The 27,725-nt window shown below is 38.8% G+C and overlaps 1 protein-coding gene across 6 annotated transcripts; it reads right to left on the bottom strand.

Annotated features, from left to right (window-relative positions):
- Positions 1-99: 99 nt before the first annotated feature.
- Positions 100-26,819, bottom strand: tbxa2r (thromboxane A2 receptor). 6 transcript variants are annotated; one of them, XM_044362618.1, is made up of 5 exons: positions 26,541-26,815; positions 14,958-15,059; positions 5,438-6,341; positions 2,009-2,142; positions 373-648 (listed from the first exon to the last, which is right to left on the bottom strand). In XM_044362618.1, exons 3-5 carry the CDS (start codon positions 6,236-6,238, stop codon positions 471-473), a joined length of 1,113 nt encoding a protein of 370 aa, XP_044218553.1. In that variant the 5' UTR covers positions 6,239-6,341; positions 14,958-15,059; positions 26,541-26,815; the 3' UTR covers positions 373-470. The 6 variants fall into 6 exon arrangements, 5 of the variants coding, with proteins under 5 accessions (XP_044218549.1, XP_044218548.1, XP_044218551.1 ...); XM_044362614.1 differs by lacking the exon at positions 2,009-2,142 and having other exon boundaries at positions 100-648; positions 14,958-15,107; positions 26,541-26,812; XM_044362613.1 differs by lacking the exon at positions 2,009-2,142 and having other exon boundaries at positions 100-648; positions 26,541-26,812.
- Between the last annotated feature and the right edge of the window lie 906 nt (positions 26,820-27,725).

Below are 27,725 nucleotides of genomic sequence, written 5' to 3'. Positions count from 1 at the left end.
GACAGAAAATCACAAAAAGCATTTTATGTCCCCTTTAAATCGGTCTTATTTGACCTCAGTGCTAAATAGTGGTTATAGGAACTGTTTTTTATGAAGAGATTACATCTTTGATCCCTGGTAAGTGTCCAATCAGACCATGCTTGACAAAGTGTCGTTAATACTGAAAACATTTCAGTGGTATTCAATAGCATAACAATGTTTAATCCTTTCAGGTTTAAGGTGCAATCTTGCTGCTTATCCTGGTCACAGTCAACAGGAAAACTCAGAGAGCAGAACACATACAGAAACCCCAATGGCGTCATGCAATCTCAACTCAAATCACATTCATGGAGAAGGAGGAGGTGGTTTCAAGATAGATGGGGGTGTTACATTTGCTTTCCCAGTCTCTCCTGTTTCATCCGAGCCCAGGGTGCTTCCAAGTGAAGAGCGTGTGAACCTGCGAATGGTGTCGCTAAAAGACGGGTACAAGGTCATGATGGAGCCCCGGGACCAGTTAAGCCGGGGGTAGATTCTCTGAAGGACTGCCCTGCGAAACAGGATGTATACCCAGGGATCCAGGATTTGGTTCCAGGTGGCGAAGCGTAGCCATAGCAGTAGGTATTTGACCTGGAGATGACCTCTGGATAAAACAGTTTGTGCAATAAAGATCTGGTGGTGGGGTGATTGAAGGGGGGGGGGGGGGGGGGGGGGGGGGTAGGAACAGAGATGGAGGGATCAGGGAAAGAGAAGAAAGAAATTATAGATGAAGAGAAATGGAAGTGTTAAAGAGAAGAAATCAAACAGTTGCAAAGGAGAAAAGAAGAAAATTACAACAGGCAGCAAATTAAAGTTGAAAAGAGAGAACGAGAAGGAGAGATCAGAAATAAGGAGTGAGGGGGAAAAGATGAAATTGGTTACTATTGCAAATGCACATGGACACACACATATGTTTAAAGTCTACTCAGGGAAAGCCTTGGCTAATTTTGCTATGGCCCTCCTGAGGCAGTGGCTGCTGCAACATAATTATCCCCTTTAGTAAAGCAGCAGCATTTTATGTGAGGAATAGCCTTATTAGCATAGTCTAACAGTCTTGTGGGGTCTAAACATGCTAACAAGCTCCTCTAGAAATGACAAATTGGCTTATTGTTGTATCTATTCCAAATTCAGCTGGTGTCTACCTCTGACTCTGCTATGTGTTGTGTCCAAGCAGTACATGTAAAACAGTTATCTGAATCCACTTTATAGTGCAAGTCACTATTGCATGCAAGTACACATTCCTGTTGAGATGAAATACAATCAGAGTTTTACTTAGGCAAACTTTTCTCAAAGGCAGAGGTGCTCCAAGGGCAGAAAGAACCACATTTTCCCAGGGTTCAAATTAGTCTAGTACCATCAGTAGTAACTTCCACTTTCAAAGAAGGAATTCATGGCATTCATGGTCTTGCTAACTTGCAAGGAGGCTATTTTGAGCTCTCAATGTAAACTAGGCTTGACTGTAGATAACTCACTGTAGCTAAATTGCATTTCTCAGGGGTTTTAAATTACTGAGCCTGAATAACTTTTGAAGTTTCATTCTTATATGTGAGATTATTTTTGCAGCTCTGCTTCTAAGAAATGTTTTTGTAAATAAAACTACAATCTGTAGATTGTTATGCTATGATGGTTTTGATGAGGAAGCATCTGTGTTAGTTTCAGGGAATGAAAGCAGGCATGACAAATAGTTGAAACTACTTAAGTGAAATGTTTAGTAATTGACTTGGAATGGAATGAAGTGTACATGGCAGCAGCAAACCAAGATGGGAAACTGGCTGCATGATGAAGCATGCTTCCAATGATACTGGGAATGTATTGGAAGCTGCAAGGCATGGTGTAGACTGTGACGCACATGGTTGGCATGGTTTTATCCGCAGGACATGTTGAGGTAACCGGCCAACCACGGCACAATGTTAATTTTGGGATAAGCAGTGACTATGGAGAAGCTGTGTTATTGTTACAACCGTTCAGTGTTTTTGTTTTACTTTTTACTCGCCTTAGTAGGGACCCTTGCCACATGATGTATATCCAGGGGTCTAATATCTGATTCCAGGTGGCCATTCGTATGCAGAACAAAACGGTGTCTGCGTTTACGGGATCAGCAGTCACAGCGCTCATCAGAATATACATCTGTGTAGAGTGCCACACAACTGAGGTTATACAGAGCTACAGTAAAATATTTGCTCCATTCAGAAGGCTTAACCTTCTGTTCATAACTGTGAGTAGCTCAAAATACTGGTAATGAATTTGAAGTCCTTATGTATAAAATGTGACTTTCGGATTTTGGTGACTCAAGAGGTAGTATCAAAAATGACGCTGCTGTAGACTGCAATATTTGTTTCAATGAATCAACTGAAAGCAGCACATAGACTGCACAAGTTATAACTGAGATTGTCACTTTTATACCCAATAAACCTCATTACAATAATTAGAAAGGTGCCATGATTGTATAATAATGTACACAGAGGGGCTTTAAGTTTATTCTTTTCACCATATGACAGACCCATCCATCACATAATGGAGAATGGGTTTGTCATGGAGGTATCAATTGGCACTTCATTCCCCTCAATCAATTTCTAAGACACTATAGAAGGTGGGTTTAATGGATGGAGTGGTTGGAGTCAATTCTTGATGTTGCTTCTACAACTATGTTTTTAATACTATACCTCCGGCTGAACAATTAGCAGGAAAACTACAACTTGGGTTTTAATGTTGTTACTATGGCTATTGGTTCTATTGGCTATGATAACATTACTCACTCAAGTTATTGCTGAGATCTCAGAAGGTGGCAATATTTTTTTTTAAAATAGGTCCAACAGGACCTGGGGGGTTGTTTTCAACCAAGTGGCAACAACCACGGCTTGAGACTGAAGCCAGTGCAGAAATACTTTAAAGTGCAATTCCACCGATGGCCACTAGATCCCTGGCTCCAACTGACTCCAATTCAAAAGCGTCAACTTCTCTTTAGGAATACTAAGTCAATTTTTTTCAACAAGTCATTATGGTTTCAATTGCTAAATTTGGGCCTTCTAATAAGTGGAAATTATTGTTCAGTTAAAGGTATGATATGTAATTATTCCACATTAAAATGTCTAAAAACAACTAGACCTATGTTATATGAGTTGTGTACTTACATTATCCCAAATGTTCCAATTTTCAAACCCAGAGAAATCTGTAATTTAATCAAAGTAACGGACCGTTTCATTTGGTCGCATGTCAATGGCGTCATACCTCCTCTACCAAAGAGTAAACACGCACAAGATGCATACAGCGGCGCTGTGTTTGTCCGCTACAATGGCGTCTACCAAAGAGTAACTTAAACACATACAAGATAATACATCGGCATTGTGGTTGTTCCACAGAAACTGTTATAAATTGACTTTTATTCAGTTTTAAGCCACATTTTCATGATAAATTTAGGTTGCTTTTAACTATATCTTTTAGCCAGAAGAAGGATTTTAGTCATTGGACGTCTGAATCTTAAGTTATCAGAGAAATAAACTGGGCAAACATTAGCAGCAGCTCGGCAAACAGCCCCTCCAGGAAGTACAGTGGTCACCAAACATCAGAGAAATATTGATTTTTTAGGTGAAACAGCTTCAATCAGTATTTTTAACAATTTTAATCTGCGTATACGTTCATCTTTAAGAGAGGAGGAGACCTCTGCGGATAATTCGGCTCCCGGGAGAAACCGGCCGAACGTCTGGATCTAAAGTTATGAGAGAAATAAACCGAACAAGTGTTAGCAGCAGCTCGGCTAACAGCCCGCACCGGACATCTGGTGGTCGCCGTACATCGTCGGAGAAACACTGATTTTTTTAGGTTAAACTGCTTTATTCAGTGTTTTTACCTGTGATCTCTGGGTCCATTTGTTCTGGAGAGGAGAAGACCTCTGCGGGAATTCGGCTCCCGGTAAAAACATCTCGAATGATTAACACTGGAGTAATCCTATCCCGGTGAAGCTGGTTATTTAACAACGAAGACAACAACTCCAATGATCCCTTGCTACTTCATACCGTCATCACACTCCGTCTTTTGTTATTGTCATGGTTATTGTTTTGATTGAGAGACCCCTAGCGGCTGAAATTACATATTGTGTGTTAAAGAAGATTTTAAGACTTATAGTACCTTTGATGTTTGCCATGTGGGCGTTGATTGACAGTTCACTCACCTGCTGCTCTCCCCAGTTCTGGGACTCCAATGTAAACTAATGGGTGACGTTACACCTCGCTACGTCCATCTTTATATACAGTCTGTTTTCAACCGTTATATTTTTCTGAATGCTCTTGTTTGTTGCCCTGTTGGGCTTTTTTTTAGTGATATTGCCACATTATCAGCAATTACATTTGTGAGTGCAATGTTTTCATAACTGACAGAACCGTTAGCCAAGCTACAAAAGGTAAAATCCAAGTTCTTTTCCTTTAAAGGCACTAGTTTCCCTCATGCTCTATAGCTGATATGTGTCATCTCAACTAGGGCATTAAGGTGCCCTCTGATCACTAGAGAGCTTTCAGATCAGCTAGTTAGGAGGTTTGGAAGAAATGAAGCATGTAGAGGGGAAGCAGAGAAAAGGAGCTTAGGGCCTTTTGATGCCTCATTATAGTTCAAACAGTTGAAGGGCAGCACTGATAACAAAAAGAGCTGGATAGATAGGGTCAGGACTGGGTGCTTTCAGATACCTGAGCGACATTTCTCACATTGTAATTTGGTGGGGACTGTTATTCATTGTGCCTTGCAATATCATCAGTAAATGTATTTTTAACTTACCATTAACCACCTCACGAGTGATGTTGTGCCATGGACACTTTTACCTCAAACTTCAGATTGTCAGAACATATGGTTTAAAATGTTTTCTTCACTTTTTACTTTTCTGGTTTATAGTTATACCTAAAGGGGTTTACAGTCAAATTAGTTGTCAACAGTGTACACAATGTAAAGATATATATAGGAAAACCAAAAAATTGAGTTAACAGATATCCCCCTTCTGCCAGCAGCTGAAGAGGGCACCCTCGCCTGTGGGTCTTATCACCACACAACACACACACTGTCACAGACCACATTTTACAGTTACAGAGGCACACACTTATTTACACAGGTTGAAACAGTGCAAGAGACTTTCCTGTGATGCTTAACAATAAACTCCAAGTGCTCCATTTATTTTGCAACTTTAGGTTGGTTGGCTCAGGGTGGTCCTCAGAGAAAGAGTGGTGATGCAGATGAATTTGTTTTGTATAATAATTAGAACTGGAAATGGTATTATATGAAAGTTTTTTTTTGAAAGGAGATTGTCATGCAGATATTGCAAGGCACAATGAATAACAGTGAATTCATGTTTAAGTATCTCTATATCAACCTTGCTGTATGCCACATTTTCATGTGAAAATAGCAAACGCAGGGTTACAAACAGACATAAGGGCAAACTTACCAGGAGGGGGCACCAGCAGATAGAAGCTATGACCATGATCAGGATAAGCTGCAACATCATCTCCACTTCATGGTCTCGGCGACGCTGGGTACTGTCCTGTCCACAGCAAACCTTGATCAGGGTAACCACGCTCACGGTGTTCAATAAAAATGACACAGCGATGGACATCAACCCAACCAGTGAGAAGAGCAGGGAGAAGGCCAGGTCATTTCCCTCAGAGCTGATGTTGAAAAAACACCAGGAACCGGGTATCTGCATGTGGTAGCTCCCAACGCCCAATAGGGGCAGCAAAGCTATGCAACCAGCGATCAACCACACCATCAGCACCATGGAGACTGTCCGGCCCTTTGGCATGCTGGTGGAGCGTGCAAATGGAAGGTTGATGCCAATGAAGCGTTCCACGGCCATGGCAGCACCAAGCAGCAGAGGGCACAATCCATAAAAGACCATGGACATGCCCATGAAGTTGCAGAAGTGGCAGTTCGGGTCTATCTGTCGCCAATTGAAGTGCGTGACATGGAAGGAGACCACAATGGAGCCTGTGACCAGAAGACCCATGAAGTCAGTGACCACCAGGCCACCCAGGAAGATAAGGAAGAAGGATCGTGATCGGCTATGTGTCCGCCGGAAAGACTTTATGAGAACTACGAAGGCGATGAGGTTGGAGGTAAGACCCAAAAAGCTGAAAATGGATGAGAAGTAGGCTGAGGCGATGGAAGGGGAGTACGTGAATGGAGGGCTGTTGATGGAGTAGCAGAGTGGGGGGGTGTTGTTGGTGAGTGGCGGGACAGAGGCATTCATGATGGCCAGCTGGTGTGGGGTTCTTGATTTCAGATGACTCAGAGATGGAAAGACAATACCAGTGTGAGGAATTTCATTTCACTCTTCAACCTCAATCCTCAACCTAAATAATGAAAAGAGAAAAGTTAAATTTGAAGACATTCCTCATCATAAGAAATATAGTTTCCAGCATTGGAGTGAACACTGAATATACACAAAATGCATAGAAACATACAGGACAAAATGAAAAAAAAAAACAAAAGGAAAGAGCAACACAAAAATTGGCTTGCACAGATTTGAATTTCATTCTAAATGGTACAAATACAACTCTTTATTCAAGCTATTCAAGCATATTAGTTCAACACTACCGCAGCTGAAAATTGGTTTCTAGCTATCAATTTTCTATACCTGCTGATTTCAGAAGCCCATCCTTGCAAGCATACGCATACACATCACAGTATGTGGCTTAAAAATTTAAAGGATAATTCCAGTTTGGTAAATGTGGGTTTTATTTATAATTTTGCTATTATTTGTATTTGTTATGATTACATGGTAGTCACCAAACTATTTGCTGAGATCCACAAAAGTAGTAAATGAGATGCAATTAACCCAATTCTTTCATTCTTTAAGTGCATTTTTAGGATGGTTTGCAGGGTTTTCCCTAGGTTTCTGTACTGTGGTTGTGGGGGGTGGGGTGTTTGGCTGGGGGTTAGGATTAGTTAGCTAGCTGTAGATATGGGTGTCATTAAGATTTTTTCCTTTCTTGTTTTTCAATACCAAAGTATTTGGGGGGACAGTCAGCATGCCTGCACCCAACTGAAATCATGTTCCTGTGGCTAAGCTGTCTTCTGTCCTCCTCCCTCTGCCGCTGATGGGCTGATAGGTCCTGCTGGTAGAGAGAGGAGGGGCTGGTTTGAAGGGGGATTGCCATCTAAGCCTTATGTTTCTATTGCTTCCAGTCACATATTTATTAAGTACGTCAGCATTTTGTTTTGGGTTTACTTAAAACAACTGGTTACCTTGGGCTTATCTTAGAAATTACCCAAACATATTCATGAAGGTTTTTGTTTGTTTTGTTTTTTTAAACCTAGGCTACAGCCATATTGACCACTACATTACAGGCTTATATGACACTACACATTATGGCAAAGAAAATACTTTTAAACAGTGATGATCTAACTCAGACAATACTGTCAAAACACACTAAATAATTGCTAACACTGAGCCAAAGGAAGAGTAGAATACAAGTGGTAATATTCTACCCACAACACAGTACTGAATGCATCGACTTAATGATTTACAGTCAGTCTCCTTCCTTTTGTGTATATTGTATAGCATAACACACAGGCACCCACTCAGACCTCTTTATTTGTCATTAAGTGCTTGTCAATACTGTGTATTGACGAGTAAAGCTCTTACCATGTAAGAGCTCTTACCATGTAAGAGCTCTGTAAGAGCTTTACTCCAAATGAACCAAACATGGTGTGTCATTTATTGAATGAAAGAAAGACTTCCAAAAATGCAATCATAATGAATCAGTAGCCAAACATTTATGCAAGAAAGGCATTAGAAAAAAAAGTAGTTATTTATTTGTATGGGCCTTAATTATTTTACAGATGATTGCTTGATAGAGCGCACAAATGTGTAAACAATCCATATAAAATGAAAAACACAATACAACGCAACAGCACTCCCAGCCTACAAGGGCAAGGAAAAACTCCCTGAAACCTAAAAACTAGAGAGAAATTGGAAGAAATCTTGGAAAGGCACCACAAGACAGTGGATCCAGTGTTTCTGGTTGGCTTGTGTGCAATAAGTGCTGAGTGGACACTAGCAGTAACTTTAGCTGTCAGACATTATCAGGTCAGTAGGAGGACAGAGACAGGGGTAGCAGCTAGGGGTGGAGAGCTTCAGGCCGATACACCCTTCCCATCAACATCTGCAGTGACTGCAATGGTGAGGCCCCACCTGTAAAAGAGGCAGGTCTCTTCAGAAGTAGCATTTCAAATTTCAGTGGGTAGGGTGTTCCAGTCCAATAAGAGTACCCTAGATCCCGATTTCCTATTAACAGGCCAGCATTTTGTGCGAGTAAGGCTCTAGATCGTATGTTCCTCCTCCTCGATTGTTGTCAGAAAACTTCAGGTCCTGTGCCAGTGTACATGCTGGACAATAGAATTCCTGCTCCAATTGTGGTCTCCCAACACAAATCCAATGGAACCATAGACTACATGTTGTACACTGAATTTGAGGAGAACCATGACAGTAGATAAGTGATACATTTGTAAGCAAACAGAACTGTCACTTTATTCTTACCCAGTCATCATGCTAATTTTAATTTCTACCTGGAGTTTGACATGCATTCCCAAATGCTCTGGGTAGTCCTGACAAGTTTTCTAAACACATTGCACACATCTAATTAATTTCTCAATGGCACCTTAATGCATATGATGATACATTGACAGAAAAAAAAAAAAAAACTTAATCAGTGACCAGTCTACAAGCCATTTCCCTCCTCAACTGAGTGATGGCATCAGTGCTGAAATCCAGCACCCCACCACTTGGGAGAAGCTCTGTAAACTATACAAGAAACAGTACAATCAGTAATATTCAATAGCTGTATTCAACAAAGGGTCAGTTGCACTCATAGCTTGCAGACAAATGCCCTACAGGATGTTGAGTCTTGCTGACACGGATGGATTATTGTATCACAAGTCCACTGTGACATGCGGATGCGTTTGTGTCTTAACAATTGAAAACACTCTGGAATTAAATATATAAATATTTCCATAAGTGTCACAGAAATATGGAGCAATAATGCACTCACCCATTTTGTGATGTCTGCTTTCATACCAGGCCAGTAATACTGTTGAAGGATTGCATGCATAGCCTTTTTACTCCACACTGAGCTCCAAGAGCACTGGCATGAAACTCCAGAAAGATGCTTTGTGCTTCATGTGGAGTACGAACTACTTTCGCGAGATGATGCTGCTGCTCATGGTGCTTTCTGTGGCAGTCGTAATAAAAGTTCCCCATCTAGGGATTACATTGCCATAAACATTGAAATTACTTTTAAAAATTCAATAACGCAATCATTCAATGCTGTTGTGTGGTTTGCCTTATTAATTGGTAACTCTCTGCCCTTCATTTAAGAATGTAACGCTGATTTTTGGTGGAGTTTGGAGGGTAGATGTTTAAGTCAGATTTCCTTAACTTTCCCAGGGTCCATCGCTGCTTCCTTTACCTGCTACTAATCCACTATTCAGTTGCCCATTTGATTGACTTTTTGATTGTTTGCTAGCTACTTAGTATTTGCTACTGAGCAAAAGTCCTACCTGCCCCATTCTCCTTTTATACTCACTCTCCTGTGCCAGATGTTGATGATTACTTAATTGCTTGATCCTGACTATAGTCTGAACATAATTTAGAAAAAGTGGACATTATACATTTGAAAAGCATGGTAATAGAAATGTTTAGGCATTTTCTAAGAGAAGCCGAAGGTAACCAGCTGTTTAAAGTAAACCCAAAACAAAATGATACCTGCATGCTGATGTAATTTACTGATATGTGACAGAAATGGACAGTTGTCGTCAACTCCAGTAAAACATTAAGTTTCACTTCACTTGGTTCACACTCTCCACGTCTCTGCTCTGCTTGGGCACTGCAAAATTACATCATGCACAATAGTGTCAATGTCTATATTTGTAGAATATGACAGACATAAAAAAATTATTTTTTTTTAGCTCAACACATCCTGTATCTGTTTTTGTATCTGTCTAAACTACATATAAATGAAATTTATGATGAAATGAAACATTCCATCATTGATGGCAATTATCAAAGTCAAACTCTATAGAAAGATAGGGCTGGCAGTAGCAGCGCAGTAGCAGCACAGCAGCAGCAATGCTGTCTGTGTGGACACTGCAGCCGCAGCAGTTCAGTGACGCACACGCACTGCGCAGGTAGAGGTAGGCAGTGTTATAATTGTAGGGAAATCCCAGGTTTGTCCAGTAACTACTAATCCTTACAGGGTTATGGCTGTGCTCTTCCCTCTGAGGTACACAGGACCATATAAATATGACTGCAGTCAATGTCACAGCTCACATACAGCAAGTACATAAAACCATCGCAAACACATGCAGACAGTGACAGCATTAGAGATGGAAAGTGACACAGAGACCGAAATAGACAGAGTAGGAGAGCTGGCATATCCTGGCAGGAAACGCAGTTATGTTCTGACAGAGACACTAACAGGAAATAAACAGAGTCACAGCCAGTTCATGATGCTTTCCTCAGGGATCTGTCCCCTAAATATATGGGTCGTTATGTGACTTCATCGCAAAGTTGGACAGTGAAGTGAAATCTAATATGGGCAATGAATAATCTTTTTTTTATTAAACAAAATGCTGTTTGATGGCATATCATGTGGATATTGATATCCCGTTATCTCAAAGTCAATCCTATACAGTATGATCAAGTCAGAAAATGTACCATGTGAGAGAAAGGTTTAACTGCAAAACACATAACGTTTTTAAAATTCAGATAGTATAGTCTATAATGTATATCAATTTTACTTGATATACCAACTATGTCTTTGTTCACTATTAAAAAATGTGTAGTACATCCCATCTTACCCTGGATAGACACACATAGCTAATCACAAAGATTATAATCAAACTGAAGGCTTAAATTCCTGTGAGCATCCTGACACTCATTCTGTCAGTGTATGGAGGGCGTAAGGTCAGCATACTGTAGGTGTTCTATGCATATAAGTGTGATGTTTTTCAAGATATAATTAAACTAAAAAGAAAGGTGGAGTTGGTAACTGCATCAGCAAAAAGAGCAAAGAATTATTAGGAAAGTAAATGAGAGGTAATACAAAGAGTTTCCCCAATGTTATCCAGAGAAATAAATAAAAGGAATCTGCTTCTGTTCATGAACTGTGCTCATAGTGAAGAAAATATGGAGAAGAATAAAACTGAAAACTGTATTGGACAATTTTGTACGTTAATTCGATACCCAGAAATTGTGCCATAAAGTCCTATGCAGTATTTTCCTGCATATGGCATTTTTTGTCATTTGTCCAAACATTTTCCTGTTGTCTATTAGCTTGCACGGTTTAACCCACAAGCACAGGAAATTAACCAGAGAGGGTAACAAGTTTAGTAACTTGATCTCAACAGCAGAGGCATTTTAGAATGATACACAAGACTTTATTTTATTAGCTGATGTTTTGGCACAGCCGTCTGTCATTTTAATGCGCCTCCATTTGTGCATCAGGTTACAACTTTTGTGCCTGCTCTCACATTTTCCTGTAGTATTAGTGTGTAATTTAGAGAAACTGAAGATAAACCAGGGGGAAAGCATCCCTTTAAATTGATTAACTTTTGACCCAATGCATAATAATGTGCAAAGATGCAATTGAGCATTGCACGCTTTCATGTGCTCAGTGTAGCACACACACTGGTAGTCTTCTAGGAAAAAAGGAAAAAAACAAAACAAAACAAAAAAAACACATCTGACAGTTCAACTGTGCCACACACAAAAAAAAAGAAAAAAAAAAAAAAAGCTTGCCCCACTCTTCAATTTATTCCTCAAAAAAGGGACAAACAGCAAATCTACCCACAATGGGGAAAAATGATGGCCACTGCCTCTCAACTCCAGGTCCTTAAAAAAACAATAAAAAACAAAACTTAACTACCTCAAATTTAATAGCCCTTAAGCAGTTACTAAAATTACTGTAAACAAAGGTTTAAACCCTTTCCAGATGGGACTGGTGATGTAGTTAGTGGGAACTTCATACATGCCTAATTTGGGGGAAAAGCCTCAGCTTCTGCTTTGTGATGAATGTATTTGTACCAAGTCTTTCTTTCTCCTTTTCCTCTTTTTTCTTTCTTGCTTTATAATTGAGCAAACAAAAAATAAATTGCACACAAAACACAAATTACAGCTGAAATTAGACTATGGTTTGTTTGCGTTGTAAAGTTTCTTGCCCTACTTAACATGATAGCAATTTTGCTGTGGTTTTACTTCACAGATGAGGCAGATTCACCCCTGGGTTAAAATCACTGACAGACTTGAAAATGTTTACAAATCACTGGGCATCCCCATTACATTAATTTCAGGAGCAACCAATTATCTTTGATTCTATTCTGGCATTAACAAAGTGGGCACAACTTTAAAAGAAACATCCTGTTATATGTATATTTTATATATATGTGAAATAAATGTTCACATTGCACATTGTTCAAATGGTACCAATGGTTTGAGAATATATGATTCATCATACGCGATAGCTTTGAGATCAGGTTTTTTGTCTAACTGGCACATTTTTGAAAAGCAGAAAACTTAAGATATATGAAGTAAGATGAAACCTTTGTGTCTCCTGCTCAGAGATCACTACACTATTATCATGAGAATTTTAAGAGGAGACAGACGGTGCATGGCGCCAAGAGTGACCCTGAAAACCTTTTGAGTAAGCCATTAGCCAAAAGTGCCTGTTAGCATAGAATCAATATGTCATATTTAAAATTGTGTCACTGAGGCGGGCAAATGGTTGCCTATTCAAACTACTGAGAAACTACAGAAACTTAAATTGTGCAGTAGGTATATGGTCCAAAAGAGTCTTTAAAAGAAAAACTTCCATGAAACAAGTCCCTTCAAATGATGTTTGTGTTAAGAAATATGCAGTACTTGTACTCTGGACAACACATTCTCATAATCAATAGTATAGGTCTAAAATTCAGCCAGCAAAAAACCCCCCCAAAAAACACCTATTGTTTACACCTACGAACTGTGGTCTCCTGCAGTAAAGTCCACTTTTTCACCATCTAGCCACCCACTGCTGGATGCTGCTGGATGGCGTAAAACTATAGGTCATTTTTGCCGGCCTGAACTTTAGACCTATACTGTTTTTCTTGTGAGCACGGGCTGACTCTGGAATAATCTGCTGTCCAAACAACACCCAGTCGATTAGTATTGGGGCTATGAGGCTCTATTTGCCATGTTCATACTACAAACCTCTTAAACACAAGTGCATTACACTGAGGAATAAATATTATGGGAGATCATAAAAACAAGAAGAAGATGAAGATGATCAACTCAAAGGAATCTGAGGGTCTGCACTGATATCAACGAACGATTAAAGTGATTCTGGGTTCATGCTCTCCATGAAGTAAACAAATGAAACACAGACATCCCAGCCTCTTGGTTTAACTTAGTTAAGAAAGAGCCAGAATATAACTGGTGTAATATAACTGGTTTGTGCTGTATGATATCTGTAGTCTTACAGATGTCAGGAGACATGTAACCAGTTCAGTATATGCTGTGCTATGCTGCAAAAGAACCTTTTGTCCTTTTCTTCAACTTTGCCTCTGGAAATCAGTATGTGGCCTCATTACACATTAAACTTGTAGTTTAATTCATTTTTGTGACTTGATTTTCTGTGATAGTAACTTTCAGTTCCTGTGGAGAAAGTGTGGACTCTAGGGGTTTATGCCTGATTAATTTAACATTCATAATTTCACGTTTATCCAAAGATATAGAGAAATGAGAGTTGCACAGCTGCAGCAACCAACTATCCCTGCTGTCTGATCATACAAAAAATGCTGCAAAGTTGTATTTGAAGCTGACAAGTAGGCAGGTGTACATTTTTACAGACACATCTAGGTAGAAATACGCCAGGTCAAACAGCCTGGATTGGAAGTCTATTTGATTCAGCCTAACCTAAATTAATTTTTCAAGTTTTATGCTACACCAGTTGTATGGGCAGTGGCCAACACCCTGACACTGTGCTGCTGTCCTTTCTGACTTTCAGAGTTAGGGAGGCACCCTCTGCAACTGTGTGAAAACAAACCTTTCCAAAAGTCTGGGGTCAAAGGTTCAAGCTGATTGAACAGTTGATATGTACAGACAGAACTGATTCCTGAACATTGGCCAATGTGGGTTTCATGTGGTTTCAATATTTAGTTGAAGAACATTTGGCATAGACATGTTCTTGAGCTTGGTAGAGTTTGAATGATTACTCTAAAATGGTGAAACAATGTTCTGTTATTACATAATAGCAATCACAAGTCTGTGTTTGTCCACATTTAATTAGTTCTGAGCTGATTTACTGCATCTTCCTTTGAACAGGCCTCAGTATATCCATACTTACAATTAACAATCAGGAAATTATGAAGACGAGAAGTTAACATTTAAAACATTTACAAAATGATAGCAACAAAATGAAACCAAACAATTAGTTAAAGCTGACAATATGCAACTTCTACTGGGTGCCCTTACAAATGAGTGTAATATAAAACCCCTATTTATCATGATATACTATATATATATATATATATATATATATATATATATATATATATATATATATATATATATATATATATATATATATATATATATATATATATATATATATATATATATATATATATATATATATATATATATATATATATATATATATATATATATATATATATATATATATATATATATATATATATATATATATATATATATATTATTATAATAAATGTACAAGGGTAGGGTAGGTTAATAAAAAAAATATCACAGCCAAAGTTGCTATGGTTACTAGGTAAACTCATTCATGATACCCACTGTTCCTCTAAAGTTTAAGCTTTCGTTTTTCTCCATGTGGATGTGAAGTGTATATAATTAGAAACAACATGCTATTGACAAATGCTATGGAAGTTTAAGTAATGAAGATATTTCTTACCATTACAGAGCTTTCAAGGACCAAATTAACTCTCAGCTGGAAAGTTTGTACTGCTCCATCCAGACCATCTCTCTGCTCTTGTAATAATAATGATGACAAAACCTACAATAATCACAGGAAAAAGTAGGGAAACAGGTAACCAAGTCCTCTCTGGTGGAAAAAAAAGAGAAAAAGTACAGCAGGCTTTTAATAATAACCCCCAGACATCTCCACTCCCTTTCCCCTGCTGTGTCCTCTCTTGCAGCAGTTGAGACACTCATCTCTCCCCCTCCAGTCGTGCTTCCTTTTGCTCCCCTCACCCCTCCCCGGAAGACAGAGGGGGAAGGGCGCTGGGTCGACACTCCACAGGAATTTAGCAGGAATTCAGAATAACTGACAGTAAAGTTGAGTAAAGTTGTAAAGATGATATGTCAATACACTAAACATGTAAGGATAAGTGGAGCTACAGCAGTTTGCATTATAATTAAAGAAAAGAAGGGTATACCAGTGAAAAAGCAGTCTATATTTCTAGTGAAAATCAATGTGGCAAGACTTTGGTTGACATGAGACATTAACACATTGGAGTAATCATCCTCATTTGAGGATACACTATTAGATTCAAGACACAGTGGGAAAAGTTGGTCATGCCATCAACAGATGTTGAGAATATAGAATCAGACCTTAATTCAGCTCACATAATCTCTTTAGGAAGACATATGCTGTGCAGATGTGGATCATGGCTGCCAAAAGCACAGACCTTTGAATCAGTTACAAAGAGGATCTACAAGAGCACAGCAGAAATGAAAGTAAAAGAGAAAGGTAGGAACAAGAGTAATGATGATAAAAGCTATATAGCTGCTGTTTTCTTGGCTGATGCTTATGCACTGTCCCACAGATACATTGAGTAGACTGTTAGCAATACGTGCATCAGTAATCATTAAGTAAACAGTCCTAAATAATTGTCCAACATTTTGGTTAATATGATGATTTCCTTTCTTTCTGAGACATAGATGAAAAGATCAGCACCACCCTCAAGTCTTGCATTAAGTACGGATTAAGTATTAGCTTAGCCCAGCATAATGACTGGAAGCAGGGGGGAAAACGGCTACAGTTAGTAGTAGTTCAAAAACTATATATGTAACCAGAGCTGGAAATTAACACCTGCCAACTGCAGGCGAAAATTAACTATAGGGGGTAACATTGTAAAGTTACTAGCCAACTTGGCTAGTGATGAATCAAGCTCTAAATATCACTACATTTGATTGAAGCAGGCTGCAGAAACAATCTTCCTTATCCTTAGTCCTTATCCTACATTTCCCATGAACACTATGTTGTGATGTGTAATACACTCACTGGCTTGGAGGTAGCATATGGTAGAATTGACTGTGCAAGTATGCAAACTGAAGCGTTATAGCCTGCGTCAGTGTTATTGCATGGCGCACCACGCTTTAATCGGCAGCTTGCATCGGTAGTAATTATTTAGGGATGTCCCCGATACCTGGTTCTGAATTGGAACCAGTTCTATTTTTTTTTTTTAAGAACCTGGGGTATTTAACGTTGGTTCTTTTATCAGTACAGGGCTGCAGCCTCTCTGTCCTCTTCTCTGCTTTTTGTGTCAGTGTTTGACAGGCAGGGCTCGGCTCAACACACACACACACACACACACACACACACACACACACACACACACACACACACACACACACACACACACACACACACACACACACACACACACACACACACACACACACACACAAGAGCAGAGAGGTGGAGACAGTGAACAAGGTGAAGTGAAGATAATGTTTAACTCGAGTTGACTACAATTATGCTTGTTACTGTAACTGTGTGTTCAGACTACCGGCGACAAAGCAACAGGCTACAAATCATTTTCAATGGAAACCGGTGACATGAAGCTACAAACTGATGCCCGACACTTGTCACTGCGTGATGTGCTACAAATCAAAGTTGAATTGACCTCAACTTTTTTTCCAGCACATATTTTCATTTTTCAACTGCTTTGTATATCATCCACCACCGGTATGTTTTACACAACCACGGAGCGCTGGTTAAGATCATAGCAAATTGTTATGAACAATCTAGAACCAGAGCTGTCTGTATGTAACCTAACTGTTAAGCTTAGTTTGTAATGTGTATTAAAATATTGCAAGTTCTTGTAAACTTAGCTGCTGCTGGCCGAGACAGCAACCCCTCCTCCTGAAGGACAGAGGATGTCCGTGTTCTTCATTCTTTCTGACTTCACTCAGTATTTTGATCTCAGAAATATTTTATTGACATTTTAGATTTGCTTCCAGGCACATATGAGTTTATATAGGTGACTTTGTGGCTCTACAAACAATATTTAGTAATATTTAAAATATAAATTACTTCTAATCCTGTTCTGAATTTATTCATTTTGAAAATGCAATTCTTAAGTAATGAAAAAGAACCCATAACAGTATCTATACTGAGCACTGGACTGATAAGTAGTATTATCAAAGTGGTAATAACTATGGGGTTAGAGGAATGCTGTCTGGGTTTAAATGGGAGACTGCTATATACCAGGGCTTTTAGGGATGAGGAATGAAGAGTTAGCTTCTAGATGAATCCAATTATTATCTGTGTCTGAAGTCCAGGGTGCAAATTTGTGCACGTTAGCGGTCCAGTAATATGATTGAAAATTTGGTAGACTGAGTCCCCCCTGTAACCTCCCACTCTGGAGCAGAATATTGTAAACTCAGCTGCTTGGGGTTTTATCCTCCCATATAAAATTTGAAATTATTGAGTCCAGTTGACGAAAAAAAGTGTTCTACCTGCTAGAGAGAGGGGTAGGTTGTTCCATCTCTGTCGATCAGTTTTCAATTTTGTTGTTAGGACTGTAAAATTTTCTTGGTGCTAGATCATTTGAAGGGAATACTAGTTTGGGGTATTTTCTGGGCCAACTGATTAATAGGAAAGCATTTGCTTTTTGCTGTATGTTTAACTTGTACCCAGAGAAGGTGCCAGAGGATTTGAGAGTAGCTAAAATATGTGTTATGGAGCCCATTGGATATGAAAACATAAAGGAGCAGGTCATCTGCATACAAGGATACTTTGTGCTTCACCTCTTTCAATACCTGAAAACAACTTATTAGCTTTAAGAGCAATTGCCATTACCACCTTGAAAATTTGGCAACAAATTAGGCAACAGTTCGGCTGGCTTTCTCTGCCCCCATCTACAACAATCAACTCTTTCAACCAGTCAAGACCGATCAAGATTTGCCATTTGGTGCAGACAAGGCCTATCCTGCCTGGGGGACCTTTATGTTGATGGCCTGTTTGCTAGCTTTATACAATTATGCTCCACATTCAACCTTCAGCACTCTTTGTTTAGGTATCTTCAAATTCATAACTTTGCCAAATCTAACACCTCAGCATTTCTGCAGCAAATTTCTGCATCTCCTTGCAGTTACTGACTCGTCAAAAGGTCATATGTCCTTCATATACAATCTTTTATTAGCTGCGACTCCCCCTGCTCTACATAAGATCAAGACAGGCTCGGAGACTGAGCTCAGTATCACCTTATCTGATGAATGGCGGGATGATGCATTACATGCAATAAAGTGATCCTCATGTGCGAGGCTTAGCCTCATTCAGTTCAAAGTACGTCATAGTATCCATCTTAGTAAAGCTAGATTAGCGAAGATTTACCCAAACCTTTGATATTTGTGACAGATGTTCTCAGGCATCAGCAGACTTGACTCATATGTTCTGGTCATGCCCGAGCTTGGCAGAATACTGGAGGTCTTTCTTTGATCTTATGTCAGAGATACTGGAACTGACTCTGGACCAATCACCACAGATCACCATCTTCGGTGTCCCTGAGGAGGAGGGAGTTACAATGACCGCTAAACAAACTAATGTAATCTCTTTTGTCTTTTTAATTGCCTGTTGTCAAATTCTCCTCATGGGAAAAAAAAAAAAAAAAAAAAAAAAATCACTCACCCCCCTCAAATACATCCTGGTTGCAGGATTAATGCCATTTCTGAAATTGGAAAAGATAAAATATGCTGTCTGGGGCACAACTGGAAATTTTTTACGAACACGGGCAGCCTCTCATCTCTCACTTCAAAACAATGCGATCTATCCCATTGGACTAGAATATTGGCTATATGATTGATGTTTGGGGGGGTGTATATGCACACATATGCATATAGTCATGTGCACATAGGTACATTAGGTATATGTATGTGTGGGTAAACATGTGTGCAGGTGTCACAATGCGCGGGTACATACATTTTGGACTTTGGTGCTTTAGGACAGGTTGACATATTGACTTTATGTACAATACCAGTTGTGCATTCCTTACATTTCTTTTTTTAAATTATTTTGTACAATTATTCTTATTATCTGTACTGATAACTCAGATAATGATCTATTTTATATTTTAGGAGTAGTAGTATTGATAAAATCCTACCCTTCCCTAATTATGATAAGGCAGCCAATACACATAATTCTCAAGGATTGCAACTACAAGTTACAAATATAACATGAAGAAAGTCAAGGAAACGCATGCCTCTGCTCATCCCAGTATTAAGGTAAGCCTGTTTTTAAATTCAGATTGTATTGGCTGCATTACATATCGTATGTTGTGGGATGACAAATTAATTGGCAGATTTACTTAACAGTTAGGGTGGATTTTGGTGTTTTGCAGTAGAAGTGGCTGCCAATGTGTCTCCCATGGGATGATGAGTTTGCCAAGTTAGTTTTTTAAGAATGTGGAGATTTTTGACTGGGGCAAAAAACCCAAAAGAGGAAGGCTGAGGATAAAAATGAAAATAAAAAGGGGATGGGTGCGGGGGATGAGATGATGACATTTAATGCCAAATGGTGGCCAGGTTGTAAGTGACATGGATTTGGTCCAGAAAAATGTCAGGATTGCTGGATCTACACGTCTAGAAAATACAAGACGAACCATTTTGTGGTTGGAACAAATAATTTCAAGGTGGAGGATGTCAAAGAGATTTATTATGCTATCTCTTTTATTTTGACTAATACTTTTGTTTAAATTGAGTGGCTCTCAATCTGGTTTATTTCAAGAAAAACATTATGGCTGGTGGAAATTCTGATTGGCTGCTAACTTTTTCTAAAAAAATTTTAAGTACTGTTTTGATAATGTGTTTTAAGATACCGTTTTTGATAACCCTTTTTACTTTTATAATCCCTTTTTACCGTTTGATAATTTCTTATACTTTGTGTACTCTGCTGATAGGATGAGATTAAATAAGACCTCCCATTATTTAGGAGTATAAAATCTTTTGTAAGAAAGGAAGGCAGATTTTGTGGATTTTCAGATTTGTTTTGACTTTGTATTTTTCATAGTCAAGCTCCTTTTTAGAATATCGTATATTCTACCCAAGTTCTACTTAAGTAGATCCATTGGATCTGCTGAAAAGACAAGACATTTTATTTGGACCAATCTTACTGGTCTTGTCCGAAGGCTCCCTTGGCTGAGACACAGAAAAAGCCCCTTGTTTCTTAACAATACTCTAAAATGTTAACATGTTGTAATTTGTACTCTCAAGAGAGGGTGCAGCCTATGAATGTTAGGGCAGGAACCAGAGACACGGACAAGTCTAGGGTGAGAGATTAAAGTCCCTCTGAGCTCTGTTTCTCTGTCAGATACTAGGAGGAAGAGAGACCTCTAAACACATACTGATTTACACACTGATAATATTAATTGCCGTGGTTTAATGTTATTGTTATGCACAGTGATTTGAGACACTGGTAGTTTGTAGACCTTAATTACATGGTGTGCTTCCACACATGCGTAAGGCCTTGACAAAAACTGATAACCTACAGAGTAGGCAGGAGGCAGCCGTGGAAGTCCTAGTAACTTGAACCTCTGTGGCAGTACTTGTAAACAGTTAAAAGACACCCGAACCAATAGGGGCGACACCTCTGGGGGTCGCAGCCAAGGCTCCTAAGCAGTGCCCAGATTGACACTAGATTTTGGAGTCCATCAGAACCAGTTAACTAACCAAAAAGTTAATTTCTAGCCCTGTATGTAACTATTTCTTGATGAACAACAGTTGGGCGTAGTGTTGTCGTTTACAGTGAGGTTGCCAGGTACAGACACACAAATTAAAAAGGAAGCATAGACTATTTATGTCATTATCTTCCATTTTGTCAATTGTGGTGAAATCAAAAATTGAGAAAAATACACCATTCACCTGGTATCAGACATAGCTGAGGTGCTGGAGTTTAAAAAAAAAAAAAAAGAAAAGAAAAAAACAAAACAAAAACACCAAACTGCATGAAAAAGCATCTGCACACTCAAATCTGCACAGGAATCTATTTAATCAGTGAGCTTTCAGTCAGAGACCTTCAAGGCATGAGTGTCATGTCATGCCTTGAAGAAGGTCTCTGACCGAAAGCTCGCTAATTAAAAAGATTCTTGCGCAGATTTAAGTATACTCTTTTCCATTCTGTCAATGGTGTGGTGAAAGAAGTGTGGGAAGCGATAAACCGCAGTCAACAATACATCTGTACCACAAAATGACAAGCACTCCTTATTTAAATGCTATCCCATCTACAATCTAAACAGCAGAAGACTCACAGTTTAGATAGCCTCACAAGCACCAGCAGTCTCAGAGGTTGTCCCTGTTAAGAGCCTGGGAATAAGACGGGTCATATCCACTGGGGACAACTAGAGAGAGTCTACAAATTATAAAAATGTAAAGAAGTGATTAAGTATGGCGTCAATATCAAATATTCATTGCCAGCACTTTGAGCAATCTTACTTCCAATTTCGGTAGCCTTCTGGCACACCCAACACAGAGAGCAAAAGCCAAAACCATGTTATACCTATCAATACTGCTGTTCACTGATTTCTTGGGAATCTCAGAGTTGTTTTTAAAAGGTTTTTAGGCTCTTAAAAGGCCCAGTGCCCATTAACATAATAGATTTAACCACCCATGGCCCTGATTGATACTGCATGGGATGCTCTGGTAGAGCCAATGTACAGATCCCAAATCTCCCTTCATCACTTAGGGTGATTCCACTGTGCAGGCCCCTCAGCTATGGAGCTCCCTGTCTTTGGATCTCAGGATCACAAAATTTTAAAGCCTTAATTTTGTATCCTGTCTCAAATTCAATCTCAAAAGCGTACACTGGATATGTCATGCAGACAGAAGAACGTACAGAAGCCAGGATGTGCCCATCTGGGGTTTGAATGTCAAAATTGCTACTTTCCTTATGCGCAGATGCATGTTGGCACTGGGAAATAAGACAGTGGTGCATCCTGATGTGTTAAAGATGCTGCTGGTGTGTGGACTTACTAGGAAAAACAGGTGCATGTGTTTTAAAGTGCAAGATATGCTTTTGGTATGTGTCGCCCTTTAGGGATAGGATCATATCTTTGACTTTTATGCCTAAATCTTCAAACAATATGAATCATCGTGAAAATTTGGGACAGTGAACACCAATGTCCTGGGACCCTTGATAATTCTGGGCTCAGATCCATAAGTTAACAAAATTTGGTAATACCAACACAACATAAGCAATCTGGTACATCACACATACATAATACATATTGCTCTCATGTGCAGATCTCATGGAAGTGTGATATACACTGTTACCCATTTATTGGTCAACCTATGTACCCTGTACAATGCAATATAATCTATATCTGTTTATCGATTTGATTGTATGTGTTTTCCTTCTTTAAATGTATTCCTTATATTGTACACACAAATTAGATATTTTACTTGTTTGTATGATTAAAAACAGAAAAAGAAACAGCCTAAAACTTTTCCAGAAATCAGATTACATAGGATACAGCACACAATCTGAAGCACCAGTGCATAACACAGTGGATACATTGACTTTACCAAGCTATGGCCTAGCTTTAGGGCTGGGAGCATGTTTTCCTCCTACAAGAGCAGTGCTGATATTCCCTCTTCTCCCCATGTGGTAGATGAAAGGGTTTGAGATAGGAATGAAATAGTGGGTGTCCGAATAAGCATAATTTATTACACTTAAGCAATCCTTTGGGCTTTATACACTGGATACGTGACTTTTGAGAGAAGACAGATGCAGTGCAGAGTAAAGCTAAGATTACAGACGTGACATTGAAGCAAATAGCAGAGCAAACGCACCTTTTTCCTCACTATTATGTACACATATCTAATGTATTGACTATGATTGGAGGCTTTATGGTGCTTAGGTGACAGACTACTATTTGCTTTGATGTTTATGACCGCTGATACATTAATACTAACCAGCTACATCTGTAGTCACATCTGTTTAACACACAAATGTGGTGCTGAAAAACCCTCTCCAGTGGAAAAATCTGAATCAGTGTTTTTGTGCGTAGAGAGGAAATGGAACTTTTCCAAAACTATGATGTATGCCTGCTTAGACATGGTCAGGTGCTGGGATTTTGTGTATCCATGTGTACACAATTGGCCTGATACCAAGTCCAAGCAAAGACTTCCTCCTTGTCTTTCCTTTTTTGTCTCCTCATTTCTGTCTGAACTGAGACAGAAATAGTTACTGGAGCATGCAAACTGGAGAACTTGCTCATGTTTTAAAAAAAAAAAAAAAAAAAAAAAAAAAAAAAAAAAAAAAAAAAAGTTGACCATGAACAGCCACAAGAATGATGTCAACAACAACAAGGCAATTTTCACAGCATCACTGTTTATAGTAACCTTGTTGTTCCCCCTGCCTCTAAAATGAAGTGTCCAGCTGCTGAGAACAAACAGACAGGTTCCGCTTAGTTTAACTCCAAACTGGTCCATTTTGCAGCCAATTGCATCAAGGGTCAGGTACTAATGTCTTTAGGTTGCCACTCAAGAGCTTGTTGGCAAGCCAGACGTGGTCTCTGAAGCACAGCGGTGGAGGGTAAAGGTTATATGGAGTGGGATCAGGGAGACACTAGACCCACATATGATTATAAAGACAATACAGTGTTGTTTATATATGTTTGTCATGTGTTAGGAAGTGTATATGTAATCTGTGTTTAAACACTAAAATATATGGTGATGTGTTGAAAAAGTGGCTGAGGTGCAGACACAAGGAGCATTAAAAAGGGTACATGCACTTCCATTCTCCTGACTTTCTTTCTAGTATGGGTCAAACTCCACAAAATATCTTACAATTCTCAAAATGCAACTAATTAGCATATTTAAGTAGACCTCCCTAGCTGCCTCATTCTTTCAAACTACACACTTCTAGTTTGTATTGCATTATTTCTGTTAAATATCTGAAGTCTCAAGCACAAACCAAAAATAAGTATGATCATCAGGGATATTTTAGTCATGCTATTGGCATGGCTTTAGAGATAGCAATGTCAGTCTGCCAGCTGGTAGGAATGCTACTTACTTTGGCCTGAGCTGAAATATCTTAACTACTGGATGGATTGCCATTTGATTTAACACAGATATTCATGGTTCCCATAAATCCCAACTTTGTTGATCCCTGACATTTCTGGTAGTGCCACCATGAGGTGAACATTTGTGGGTTTGAGTGAAATGCCTTGAGAACTGTTTTGATGTCTCGTTTCAGACTTTGGAAATAAGCATCTCACATTTCACACTAAAAATCAGGAGACAAATGATTTTACAAATATTTTTATAAAAAAAAAAAAAAAAAAAAAACAAGGCCTATTAAACATCAGGAGATTAACTGTCATGTTAAATGAATAATGTGTGGTGGCAAATGATTTGCCATTCATTTTATAGAGACAAGTCATACAATACAATCTAAGATATATTGAGGTGGTGTTTAATTACAATATTTAATTTCTTTAACCCTCTTGTGCCCAATTGCATGAGTGGTTGATTTGAGACCATTCTTGTAGATATTCAGTTTGAAAGGTCTATTTAAAGATTTGGTATCATGGCCTTTTGACTCCTTTTTTTTTTTTATAGACAGACAGAAGAACTGCAGTCCCTATTAACATTACAATTTTGTTCGCAGTATAAATGAGTTGCTCTGTTCTATTGTTGTCTTTGCAACTTGCCTACTCAGACCCACTGGGTGCCTTTAAACCCACTGTATCCTACTTAATTATATTACACTCCACTCTGGCTAACACCTTAAAAAAGGATTCTGAGTGATTTCCTCAAGATTATGCACAACCATAGTAGGACAATTGGCACCCCATCTTGTATCTCACCTAAAACATCTTTTACTTTTGTCCCTCTCCTGCATCTTGCTTGCCCACATAGATACTCTTACACATTTATATTTACTATCTCTGATTCGTTTTTTTACATGACAGCACACACACACAACCAAACATACCATATACAGTACGCTGTGGGTATAGGGACATTCAAGATTTATAGGTTCACAAACATCTGACGTTACAATTCCAAAATCTTACTAACTCTCAATCATTACCATTAAAGCTACCATATTTGGTATACAGCATGTACTACTGCTAATACCTCTGGACCAAATTTAGATGATCCTTTACTTTTTCCTCCTCCTACATAACCATGCAGTTTCTTCCTTGTAATTGGAGGATATTTTAGTAAAGTTATTAACAATTAATTGGACAGAAAGTCTCCAGGGCAATGTAAGACATTGTATATCCACAGAAACTTAATGATCACCTCCAGACATATTGTAAGATATATATAAAAAAAATACTCAGCTTGGAATAATAATTTGTGTCTAATATGTTTTTTCCACACACAAAAAAAGTCAAATTATCCCATTAAAAATCCCTAAAATGACATCCATTTCTCATTGAAAAACCCAGAATCTAAGAATATGCAAATATTGCTCACTTCAAAAGCTTGACTGCTGGACACACGATGTCTCCTACTTCACTGGAAAGTCCAGCCTCAGTGTTTGTGCCCTGGAGGCTTCAAGTTTCCACACCACACTTGTGTAAGTTGCATACTTTCCCAGATAAATGTGAAAACAACCTTCTAGTATCAAATTCTGCACATACAACATTCTGCACAGTGAAACTCAAACATCCAAGTGAAGTATAAACAAGCAAAACAATTTTAAGTGGAGAGACACTTCAATGTCAATACTCTTGATCTTTACACTTGGATTAGACAAATCACCAACACCAACACCACTTTAACAAAGTGAACTGAAAATACTTCATAGCGCTCACAGGGACCAGCCAAAAGTGTCCTCCATCTCTGTCCCTTAAGAGAAATCTCAGTCAGTTCACTTCACTCACAGTCCACTTACCATTTAAAAAAGCCTACAAGCAATGGTATTTTATTTAATCAAAAACTATCATTATAAGAAGCCACTGCAGCAAAACTTTAACTTCAGAATAAACTGGTAGAAAACAAAAACATTATCCCCATACAAAGACAAGTGGAAGTTGGTTGACAGAACTACTATCATCTTCATTCAAAAGCAAATTTAAGAATTTAGGCACCAATCTATCCCACCCAACACAGTATTACATAGAATGGAAACAGAAATTGTAAAATTAAATATCACACTTTACTCTCCACAAATACAAGCTTACCTGAATCTGACATCTATTCACAAAGCACACAGAATACACCTGGAGGCTATCTCCACACAACCTGACTTCCATAATTGCTCCAAACATTATAGTGACTTGGCAATTATGTACCCTACCTGGACCACAGGAGTAATTCTAATCTTGTCACGGTTATGCAGGCAAGTGGACCCAAATGCAGAAACAACAGGCAGGTGACAGGAACTGAAGAAAATAATTGTTTAACCAGACTCTGGTCACTGGCAGACGATGACAAAAAAACAAAACAAAAAAAAAAAACTGGCTGACTTGAAACACAAGGAGCAAAAAAATGATAGCTGCAAGCATCAAGGTACAGTGACCACAAACTGACAAAGAACTGAAGGAACAGACAGGTATAAATACACAAGGAACAAGACACAGCTGGAGTGGGGCAGGCACTGTAAAAGGAGGGAAACCCCAGGATTGGTTAACAATGAAGACAATGAGGGTGTGGCAGGCAACAAACAGGTCAAGGCTAATGAGACTAAACACTGAACAGGTGTGCAGGGGAAAACAGCCTGAGCAGGACCACGGCAACACATGAGAAACACAAGGTTACAAACTGTCAAGAATGAAACCAAAGAAAGGCAGACATAAAAACTGAAGAAAACATGAGCCCTGGTGTCATAGTAAAAACAGGCACTACACAAAGAAACACAAATGGCTGTTATCACAAACAATTTGTAACCCAGAGCACATTCAAAATATACACAGAGCAAAACCTCCCAAAACACAAACAGTCCAGAAACAGAGTCCGGGAGAAATCACCAAGAATGTCATTATTCTCACATGGAATGTAAAGAAAAAAATCATTTTAATCAGTATTCCGTGATGACCTCAAACCATTATTTTGAAGCTGTGCAACATGAGTCCATGGATACACATACAACCACATTGTTTCTCTTCTAACTAGGCAAAGTGCAAAAAAATGTGGATCAGCCACTTTCATGTTAACGTCTGTTTTTCTCTCTAAAAAGCAAGGAATTTTCAACTTTGTTGGCTCCAGTGATGCCACTCAGTCATAAACTAGATGAGTTTCTCAGCAACAGTTCCCAGTCATCGAATAGGTATGTCTAGCATAACAAGTGTAAACCAAGGCACCAGTGCAAAGTGATTAATGCTCTGTTATCTTTGGATGTGCTCAATAGCAAATAAACACACAGAGAAAAAGTTCTGAAAAAACAAACACACACACATATATGCTGTATGGTGCTTTTTTCAGTCCATCTACTATCCATTTCTGTAGCTGACATACAGTACCAGTCAAAAATTTGGACACACAA

This window comes from Thunnus albacares, chromosome 9 (genome assembly GCF_914725855.1).
Source record: "Thunnus albacares chromosome 9, fThuAlb1.1, whole genome shotgun sequence".
Classification (NCBI taxonomy): Eukaryota; Metazoa; Chordata; class Actinopteri; order Scombriformes; family Scombridae; genus Thunnus; species Thunnus albacares.
The sequence above is the reverse complement of the archived record's forward strand: the minus strand, read 5'-3'. Positions and strand labels throughout refer to the sequence as shown.

Excerpts from the sequence above, each read along its gene's own strand:
- tbxa2r (XM_044362614.1), bottom strand. The coding sequence starts at position 6,238 with ATGAATGCCTCTGTCCCGCCACTCACCAACAACACCCCCCCACTCTGC. Across the intron at positions 649-5,437 it reads TCTGCTGGTGCCCCCTCCTG|ATCTTTATTGCACAAACTGT; the intron begins GTAAGTTTGCCC and ends CCCCACCACCAG.